Raw genomic sequence first — 10,833 nt, 5'->3', positions numbered from 1 at the left:
TTAATAACTGAATTTTTAATTTAATCAAGAACAAAAGACAGGTACAGAAGGAGGCAGAGTTTTTGTTTTTGGATTTTTTAAATTAAAGGCCACTACACTGTTTTTAATTGGCAACCTGTCCCTCTCAGCTGATCAGATAAATGCCTCAAAATCCTCCGGTAACCTGTTAAAAACTTATCTCTTGTGGCTTAAACTTCAAAGTATGCAATGCAGCATATCACAATGCAAAATCTTGTAATGGTACTGACAGGTTTGTTACAGCGAGATTGTGTTTCCCTATCTCAGTAATATTATTAGATTTTTGCCTTCGCAACAGAAGCAACAGTCTTTCTTTTCTTAATCATGCTGTAACCCATTGTTCCCAAAATAACATCTTCAGCAATGTTTGCAATCAAACACAGCTCAGTATAGAAGTCCCTATTGGTACACCACATTTCTATGTGATAAACAAGATACAGTTTTTATAAACTAATCAACAACAAAAAATAACCTAGTCAGCTTGCTAGCAAGTTCTAAATTCTCTCTTATTATTTTGTTAATAAAATCCCTCCTTTCTAGGAAATGTCAAGATTTATGTTTCCTGTCTGCATTCTGAAATGGCATTTTTCTGCAGGTCAATTAGTTCACACTGAGCCCTTGTACCAATTATGCTTCATTATGCTTCTTGTAATGCTAATACACTTACTGGTGTAATTAAACTCATGTGAGTAATATAACAAACAGTATGCACAGTTAAGACAAAACCTATACCTTTCCAAGGAATGCCTAAATACTGTCTCCAGGTTTCTGCTGCAAGAATTATCATACAAGAGCCTCTGGCTTGTGTCCCCTTTGTTGCCTGCCCACCCATGGGGCACAGTGTGCTCAGGACACTCTTTCTGCAGGCAGGACGTGCCACCTCTGGGCACTAGGGAGAAAGGGAGAGCTGATGTGACCTCTCCTCTAGGGAGGTAGAAAAGCACAGCACAAGAATGATGGAGCGCTTGTAAATGGAGAGCAAAGGTATCTCTTCTTCCACCACTGATTACTAAGTTAGGCAGCAAAACTGTACCTTCTGTTCTAACATTTTTCTGTCATGTCTGCTGAAAATGGGAAAACCTGTTTTCTCCCCATGCCTTAATGTGTGAGAGTGGGCTAAAAGGGTCAATGAGTTCAAAACATTTGAGTTTCACAGTTTAAAAACCTCACGTCTTTAAGAGTCCTACAAAATCCACGCATTCTTGACATGCATTTTCAGTGCCACTTTATTAACAAATTGCTCATAAGTGACATGAACACACCAGCCATATTGCTGCAGGCCTGCACCTCTGCTCACCACTCTGGGCACCCTTTCAAACAGAGCTGTTTGGGAATCAAATGCCAGACTTGTCTTGAAGAGATGCCTTGACTGCCATATTCCCTCTTCCCTCTTGTCATAAGGGAATGCTTTTAATCTTCTGCAGAAATACCCATAGGGTGGACAATGCCTTTTCCCTTCAAGTGTACGAGCTCCTTCATCAACATAAAACAGGCTATAGTAAAGGAAGCCAGGGAAAAGCTAAGTGAAACTTAACTTTAAAAGCAAATGAGATTTCTTCCTAAGATCTTGAGTGGATGGATTGGAAGGTGAAAACTGGGCGAGCAAAGTCCCTCCTGCTGTAAGCAAAGATCAGGTTTGTAACCCTTTGTCACAACATCTTTCTCCCCAGATCGGAAAGATATGAACTTGACAGGTAGACTGTTCAATGGATGAGGAACTGGTTGCAAGACTGTACCCAGTGGTGGTTGCTGGCTCAAATGTCCAGATGGAGATTGGCAACAAGTGGTGTTCCTCAGAGGTCAGTGCTGGGTCAACATTATTTATCATATTATATGATCATATATTATAACATTATCTCCATCAATGACACTGACTGTGGGATCAAGTGCACCCTCAGCAAGTTTGTCTAAGCTACCAAATTGTGTGGTGCAGTCAACACACCCCACCTGACAGACAGGATTCCATTCAAAGAGACCTAGACAGGCTCAAGCAGTGGGTGCAGGTGAACCTCATGAGGTTCAAGACAGCCAAGTGCACTGTCTGCACCTGGGTTGTGGTGGCCCTTCCATCAATACAAGCTGGGGAGTATAAAGATGAAGCACAGCCTTGCCAAAAAGGACTGGGGGCACTGGTGGATGGGAAGCTGGATATGAGCCAGCAATGTGCCCTCACAACCCAGAAAGCCAACTGTATCCTGGGCTGCATTAAACGATATGTGGCCAGCAGGGCGAGGGAGGTGATCCTGCCCCTCTGAATTGTGCTGGTAAGACCTCACCTGGAGTACTGTGTCCAGATGTGGAGTCCTCAGTACAAGAGAGGCATAGACCTGTTGGAGCACGCCCAAAAGAGGGCCATAAAGATGATCCAAGGGATAGAACATCTCTCCTATGAGGACAGGCTGAGAAAGTCGAGGCTGTTCAATTTGGAGAAGAAAAGCCTGCTGGGAACCTCAGAGCGGCCTTTCAGTATCTAAAGTCGGGCTGCGAGAATGAAGGGGACAGACTCTTTAGCAGGGTCTGTTGTGATAAGACAAGGGGAAGTGGTTTCAAACTAAAAGAGGGGAGACTTAGACCGGATATAAGAAAAAAGTTTTTTTACAGTAAGGGCAGTGAAGCAGTGGAACCAGAGAGGTGATGGAAGCCCCATCCTTGGAGACATTAAAAGCTGGATGGGGCTCTGAGCACCCTGATCTAGCTGTAGGTACCCCTGTTCATTGCAGGGAAGTTGGACCAGATGATCTTTAAAGGTCCTTCAAATTCAAATGATTCTATGATTCTATCTTGATATTACACAAGTAAAAATGAATAAAGGAAGTAATTTAAATGGGAATATCTACTGCTGAACTCCAAAAACTAGAGAGACTCAGAATATCTTTGACCGTGACCTAACATTGCCCTAATCATTAAAACAAGAATGTTTAACTTAGTTACACCATGTCTGGCATATAAATAAGTGTTCGGATTTTCAGGATTCCCAAGAATGTGCAGTTCTTTTGACTTCATAGGTTTTAAAAATTTGCAGTTCATTTTACTCATTTAGTTGCTGAAGTATAACCATACGTTTTAAATTAGAAGACGTTGACCTTGGCCTCTTTATTTCAGTTTCACCAACTGAAAAGCAGAGATAACAATATTTACCTATGAGTGTCTTCTGATTATTAATTGCTGTTTGTGAAGTAGTTTGACTGTGAAAATTTCATCCCTCAATGCTGCCTTCTTACAGAGAAAGCTAAAGACTTTCTTGTTGCTCAATATTCAAGATGCAATAAAAAGAAGTCACATTAGATTCACAGAATGCATCAAGAGAAAACAGAACCATATGATTCTTATACATCCTTTACTGAATCAGTAGCAGACCCTTTTGGATCTTTAAAGAAAAGACATTTTACGAGAACAACACAGAAAGAAGACATCGTACTCTCAGATTGGTATTACTTGTCAAATAGCTCAGTAGAGAGGGCAAAAAAGATCCATAATATGTTTCTGAACAGCGACAGCTCCTCATTTTCATAGACTGTATCCATACGGAAGACAGCTGTACAAGGCAACAGAGAATAAATCAATAGAACCATGCAGTTTACCACAAAGAGGTTTAGGTTAGATATTAGGAGGAAGTTTTTCACACAGAGGGTGTTGACACGCTGGAACAGGTTGCCCAAGGAGGTTGTGGATGCCCCAGCCCTGGAGGCATTCAAGGCCAGACTGGATGTGGCTCTGAGCAGCCTGGTCTGCAGGGGGGTTGAAACTAGATGTTCATTGTGGTCCTTTTCAAGCCAGGCCATTCTATGATTCTGTGATTCTATGATTTCTTCCATAGAAAATAAAAGGAAAGGTATTTTCTTGCTGAAAGGTGCTGAGAAAGGAGGTATAACAGTGTAAAACATTTTGAACTGCATAAATGATGATCAAATTGGAGGTATGGTTTGTAAGGGGGTATGCTACATGTGTAAAATTCAGTTTTTGCTTGAGCATCTCTTGGAACAAGTCCCATGATGTGTGCAACTTGTGGAAATTGCATTACAAAAACACCAAGAAGCAAGGAAACCTTTGGATGAGACGAGTCTCTTTATTTTAACCTGACAACGTGGCAACTTAAATGTTTGCAGGAAAAAGAAATCTTGAAGAACATCACATTTCTGCAAAGACAAGAAAGAGTATGATCCTGTTAGAGGCAATGAAAGTTAGCAGGGCACTATATGAAAATAATAATAGCCCCATAGTCATTCTACAAGTTTCTAATACATTTTCAAAGCACACATATCCTTATCAGGGCTCTAATTCATTAAATTGCTAAAATACATGCATCAAGCTTTTCCAGAATATTTAAGTGTATTTGTCTTTCAGTTGAAGCCCCTGGTTAATCGCAATACTGCATGCTCTGGTGAAACACCAGTTAATGCCAGAAAGACCAGTTATCTCTGGAAGAGGCAAAAGAGAGAAAGGAACTGCTCCTCTAAGGCATGACCCCTTGGCAGATACAGTCACGTTTCCAAATACAAAGTGATATTATTTTGATACCATGTAAGTGCAAACTGAAAAAAAAAAAATATCTGAAGCAATAAAGTAGTCTTGTATCCTTGCTGGAGAATACTTTATCAGTGCTCTAGTTTATATTCAACTGTCTAGAAGAAACAGGCTCACAAAAATGCAGGACATTGAATATAATTATTGTGTTGACTTAGATGTCACAAAGTGCCTTTTACAATACTTGCTGGCCAGCATTCATTACATTTCAAAAAGAGAAATAGCTTCAATATGAACACTTGTAGCCTCAATGGAGATGCGCTATTTGTATATAGGATATTTTCTTTAAAGATCTCAGTAAAGAGTCAGACCCTCTCTCCCATCTTCCTGGCTATATAGTTTTGGACAAGCCATTTAAACCATGACTTGTTTAAAGCATTTGAGTAGTGCCAAAATAAAACATTTTTATCCTTAAAGTCACATTATGCATTGCTCTGCTGCATCTAAGCACCCTGTAATTCAATTTCAGCACCTATAAAATGAGAACGATATTCACCTTTACAACAGGAACTCAGATTCCGTGCTGAAGCATGCCATGGTGCGAGTTCTATTCTAAAGTACATCAAATTCTCACAGAAGTGTTCATGAGATGAACACATTTGAAATGAATACAGTTGGCAGCAGAACTTTTAAACTTTGTCCTTAATTTCTTTACTTTGAAAAAATTTTAACTACTTTCTGTTTCTGTTTTTATGACAATGTTTTTCCACTAGTGGATCGCATTAGATAGCAGGGACCAACTCCCAGTTTGTATTAGACAGAACTGAAATAGAAAGAGGATTAAAAACATTGTATTTCAGAAATAGAAAGTGGGTCACATATTAAGGCTTTCTCGGGGTTTGCCAGAAAATACTGAATTAGAATGAATTCAGCACTGACTTCCTTACAGTTTACTGCAGGACTAGCAGGGGTACATATCTGGCACATATTTGTGGTACTTGGCTAGCACTTAATATACCCATGGCTTGATGTTAAATAACACCTGAACCTCTTCCAAACTGTAATGGTATGTCCTGAACATCCCAGAGCTAAAATTTAGGTCTGGAAAGGCTGATAGCACCCACAGATACGTGGAAAATCTGCAGAAGAGGAGTGAATGATCTTAAATTTCAGAAGTGCAAGAGTAGACGTGCTACACATTCTGTCCATATGAAACACCATCATCAGGCTTATTCATACTAGCATCAATGCAACCTGTTATTGGTTGCTTCACCTGACAATAAAGTCAAAGGAACTATTTTAAGAAAATGTGAAGCAAATACATGGCTTACTCTTCGCATGTAGAAAGAAATTCTGTGAGGGAGAAATGATTTTAGTGTAAAGATTACATTACTTTTTTCTCTTAGATATCCACTTGAGTGACATCTTTTCACAGGTAAGTGTTCTGCTACACTAGAAGCCAAACAACAGTTTGCAAATATCTTCCCATGCATGCTAATACAGTTGAGAAAATCAGATGACTCAGTATTTATAATTTAGAAAGTAAATACATCTTAGGGGATATTTCCCTAGTCATTTTTATAATTTATTCACTTCTAGCAAAGTATTATATTATCAAAAGATATTAAAACCAAGAAAAGAAAATTAAACTTTTAATTGGAGAAATATTTTGCTCTCCCATTCTCTATGTTCCTTAGCCCTCATCCAACAAAAAAGATAGAAACTGGCATTTCAAACAAAGAATATTTCCGTATCATTGTGTGCATGTGTGAAGTATTTTAAGAAAGAATATGCAAACTGAAAAATAAACAGTGGGGATTTTTTCGAATCCACTCTTCAGACGAGGCTGAGCCCTGGTCAGAGATTTTATGCAAACTTCTGTTTTCCTCAGTATTTTAATGAAACAACATATGAACACTAAAAATAAGTTTTCATCAGTTTTCTCCCAAGGAGACAGAAATCAAGAGAAATGCAAACACAGAAGTTCCACACTGGGGAATTACTGGAAGCCTCAAGGACCTTCATTAACATAGTCTACAGTAAATTTGAAAAGAGCAGCTATGGGGAACTCCATCTATCTCGCTTCCCCTTTCACTTTGCTTGCTCCTTCACTGTCAGCCTTTTATTCACCACCTCCAAAAGTATCAAAACAGCACATAACACATTCAGTGCCTTACCAGGAGCATGCTGCAACAGTAGTTTTTCACAGTTCTGAGGAAGTTGTCCAAAAAGACTTAAGTATGTGGCTTCCTGCAGTGGAGCAGTTCCAAGTTGGAAGGGACCCTCAAGGACTGAGTACTATTCCTGGAACCACACAGGACCACCCAAAAATCGGACCATATGACTGAGAGTGTTGTCCAAAACATACCTTGAACTCTGACTGCCTGGTGCTGTGCCCACTGTCCCATGCCCACCGCCCTCTGGTGCAGCCCCTTTCCCTCACCCCCAGCTGCCCCTCCCCTGACACAGCTCCATGCCGTTCCCTCGGGCCCTGTCCCTGTCACACAGAGCAGAGCTCAGCGCTGCCCCTCCGCTCCCTGTGAGGAGCTGCAGCCGCCATCAGGCCTCCCCTCAGCCCCTCTGCTCTGCGCTGAGCACACCCAGGGCCCTCAGCCGCTGCTCACAAGTCTTGCCCTATACACCCTTCGTAGCTTCCTTTGGACACTCTTTAAGAGTTTTATGTCCTTTTCACGTGGGACTCCCTGAATTAAAAGCAACTGAGAAAACACATTTAGCAAGATGATTGCTAATATTTCTTATTCTCTGCCTCTGCTGTCACCATTGAGCCCAAGTCTTTGGTTTCTAGGAAACATGTAATTTCCACCTGTAGCAGACATTACTTCTCAGATCAAGCAGGATTTCACATCAAATATTAGCTAGAGCTTAGGAAAACTGAGGTTCCAAAACTACTCCTTCTAAACAGGGTGGACTTTGTAAGTGGAGTGGGTGGCCTAGCAAATGCTGCCAGGTTCATGTTTGTAAATGCTCTTCCCCATGCTCTCCCTCCAGTCACATAAGTACAGAAACAAACGTTCTCTCTTTGGCTCTTTTTGTCAGCAGGAAATTATTCCTCAGTGATCTCTTCAAATTAATTCTTCATCTTTACCTTGAATACCTTCTCCACCTGTATCTCACCAGCCTCAACTTCTCTTGTTTGGAGGATTTTTGCAAAGAGCTCATCTGAGGAGGAGGGAAATGCCCTCAAATTTCAAAAAGGGTACATAGGCATCCTGCAAGTTAAAATGAGACATAATCAACATTCCTATTGATCAGAAATTCCAAATACCTAAACAATCCAAGCAGCTAAATGGATTTATTTACTTTTTCTTCTAGAAACCTACTCTTAAAACTCTTAAACACTCTTAAAACCTGACCAGATTTTATTTTTAACAATCTCTTTCAGTACGTGAATTTTTTCCTTAGGTTAAATCATTGAACGTGGGAGGGACACTCAACACTCACTGAATCTTCATTCTAATTTTACTATTAGACATGAACCTCATTAAATCTCAGCCTCAGAGCTGTTTATAAAGGAAACGGCTTGTAAACCTTAATGAGGCAAATGATGGGGGCCCAATACTATTATCATTCCAAAACAAAATTTTTTTTTTCAAAGGAAGTTTTGTCTGCATGAGGACAGGTAGGATCTGCTCTGGATATTATAATTTCCTGCCTTGTTAATTTCCAGCAATAAATTTTGATGAGATGGTGATAAATAGTTATAATACTAGGCTATTTGCCTTAAGATGGCAATCTTGATTTCTTTCTTTTTATTGCAAAATTTCTAAATACCAACACTTAACTCCGGTGACATTAACTGATATCTATTCTAGAAGAAAGGTTTGAGGCTGTCCTCTTACAGAAGCCATGGAAACAGTTTCTTTCTGTTCAATTGAAAGCATTTTGCAGATTTATTCTATAGCCTTTCTTCACATTGTTCTCTCTCGAATTGCACGGTGAAGCACAAATGACAAGAAACCCTTTTTGCCATGCCATTGAAGGCATTTAGAACTGAGCATAATCTGGTTTACGTATATGGCTGTACTCAAGCAGATCAGCATTGTGCTGGCAGGACCAAGATCTGCAGCATCGTCTCGGGTGGCCAAAGAAGGGTCTGTCTGCAATAGGCTGCACCCTTCGGTGGTGTCTTGCTGCTCATTGTCACATTGCACAGAGACTAACCAACAGCCTCAGCAGCAGTTGTGAAAGTGAAAAATGAAATGGAAAACACAGTGCATGTTCTGTATTAGTCTGACACCTTGCTTTGAGAGATCAAGGAATGCAGCACTGTTCTTGGGGAAAAAAAGATGGAAGTGGTGAGCTCCAATGAGAGAAAAGTTTCTATCATCTGTGAAGTCCTGAAGAATCACCACACCTATGGGAGTGGGCTGATCTGTCTCTCCTCCAGCAATAAGCTGATAACCTATGTACTGAACATAGGAAAAAATCCACAAATTTTCACAAACTTTTTTTTTTTCCTAAATTGAAATAAATTCTGTATCTCTCTGATTAGAATTAGGATGCTCTGAAATTCATCACTGTTCAAAGCTACCGCTGCCTGCATCTTTGCTAACATATTTAATATAAATTTTTAAAAACAATTTAGTAAATGAAATAAACCTTTATTCTCTTGCAGTCATTTTATAAGACACAAAGCAAATATATTTGATGAGTTGGTTCCTATAGATGAGCTGAATTTTCAGCAAGAAAACATTTGTTCCTACTTTGTTGGAATTCACTCTTTTACTTTTTCTCCTGCTCAGAGTTACCACAAGCAAGAGCCCTTCTGGGCATCGAGCTCTTATGGTAAGTTCTGCCTGACAGCAGTGCAAATGCTCCCTGTCAGTATCAGGAAAACTGAAGTTCTTCCAAAATACAAGTGGTGCTCTAAGAGATAGCATTGTGTCGGCTGGACAGATGGCCACATCAGCTGAGTGGGAAACAGAAAGTTCTCTGAATGGAGCCCTGAAACTTGACAGTGCTGTCATGCTGTAATTTACACCAAGTCTGAAGCATGCAATTTGGAAGCAGATAGATAGGAGCGACAGCGGCAGGGAGCCTTTCTTTACATGAAGACTTGACTGGAGATGGGCAGCATCAGTGCGAGCATTGCTTTGAACATGAAGCAGTGATCCCCAGGATGCCTGGAGGTGAGGGAGCAGTTTAATCCCATTTCTTCCCGGGTTAGCCTCTTTGCAGAGGCAGCCAATCAGGGCACTATCTGTTGCTAATTCTGGTTACAGATATCCGTCTGCCAGACGCCACACCACCCCTCTGCAGCTCTGCATTGGCAAAGGCTCCCTAGCATGGTGGCAGCGCTGAGGTCTGGTTTGTATGGTGTACGCTTGCAAGGCTGTGGACATCCACTACACAGACCCTGTTGCTCATGCTTCTGCGTGACTCTAAATTGACACTTTCTTTTAATTTAAAAAATGTCTCACACTCTGCCTCAAATCACTGCAGAATGTTCATTTCCTTCTCTGCAGACATGGACCCCAGACAACTGCTGAAGCCTGTCACGTACATGAGGTTTTCCTCGAGATGCTGTTGAAACATTGAATCGTGGGATCACTGAAGGCTGGAGAAAACCACTAAGACCATCCAGACCAATTGTCTGCTCACCACCACCATGCCCACTAACTCACGTCTCTCAGTGTGACATCTACATCTTGCAAACCTCCAGGAACAGTGACTCCAGCACCTCCCTGGGCAGCCTGTTCCAACATCTCACCACTCTTTCGGAGAAGAAATTTTTCCTCATATCCAATCAGAACTGATGCAACTTAAAGCCATTCCCTTCATCCTATCACTTGTTACCTGGAAGAAAAGGCTGACCCCCACTCGGCCACAACCTTCCTTCAGGGAGTTGTAGAGAGTGATGAGGTCTCTCCTGACCCTCCATCAGACTAAACAATCCCAGCTCTCTCAACCACTCCTTGTGCTCCAGACCCCTCTCACCAGCTTCGCTGCCCTTCTCTGGACACACTCCAGAGCCTCAGTGTGTTTCTTGTTGTGAGGGGCCCAAAATCGTGCACAGTACTCTAGTTGTGGCCTCACAAGTGCTGAGTGAAGAAATGGAGTATCCCACTGGGTTGACTGGTAGGTCTTCCCTCCCTGGATCCCTGTGCTAATCCATAGCATTTGAAAAAGAGTTACAGAACAACTATGGCAATGCAGAAACTCAGTGTGCACGTCTCACTCCTCCTAGTCTAATGTCTAGATGCCTTCCATTAGAGATACGCGCTTGGCCCCTCTCTATCAAGCCGCAGTTGCTCCACTCGCGGGCCCCGTGCCCGCTGCACCTGCCAACCGCGGAGTGCCCCCGCTCCGTGCCGGCAGCCCCTCTCCGCA

At 41.5% G+C, this 10,833-nt stretch overlaps 1 protein-coding gene across 1 annotated transcript in view; it reads left to right on the top strand.

The window, feature by feature from the left end:
* The first annotated feature begins 8,517 nt into the window (after window positions 1-8,517).
* Window positions 8,518-10,833, top strand: part of ANKRD33B (ankyrin repeat domain 33B) — a 40,101-nt gene continuing 37,785 nt past the window's right edge. The window contains exons 1-2 of the mRNA XM_010708555.2: window positions 8,518-8,594; window positions 9,246-9,288. Of these exons, the coding sequence (XP_010706857.1) occupies window positions 8,518-8,594; window positions 9,246-9,288 (120 nt within the window). The remainder of the gene's footprint in view (window positions 8,595-9,245; window positions 9,289-10,833) is intronic.

Source organism: Meleagris gallopavo, chromosome 3, assembly GCF_000146605.3.
Source record: "Meleagris gallopavo isolate NT-WF06-2002-E0010 breed Aviagen turkey brand Nicholas breeding stock chromosome 3, Turkey_5.1, whole genome shotgun sequence".
Lineage (NCBI taxonomy): Eukaryota > Metazoa > Chordata > Aves > Galliformes > Phasianidae > Meleagris > Meleagris gallopavo.
The sequence above is the reverse complement of the archived record's forward strand: the minus strand, read 5'-3'. Positions and strand labels throughout refer to the sequence as shown.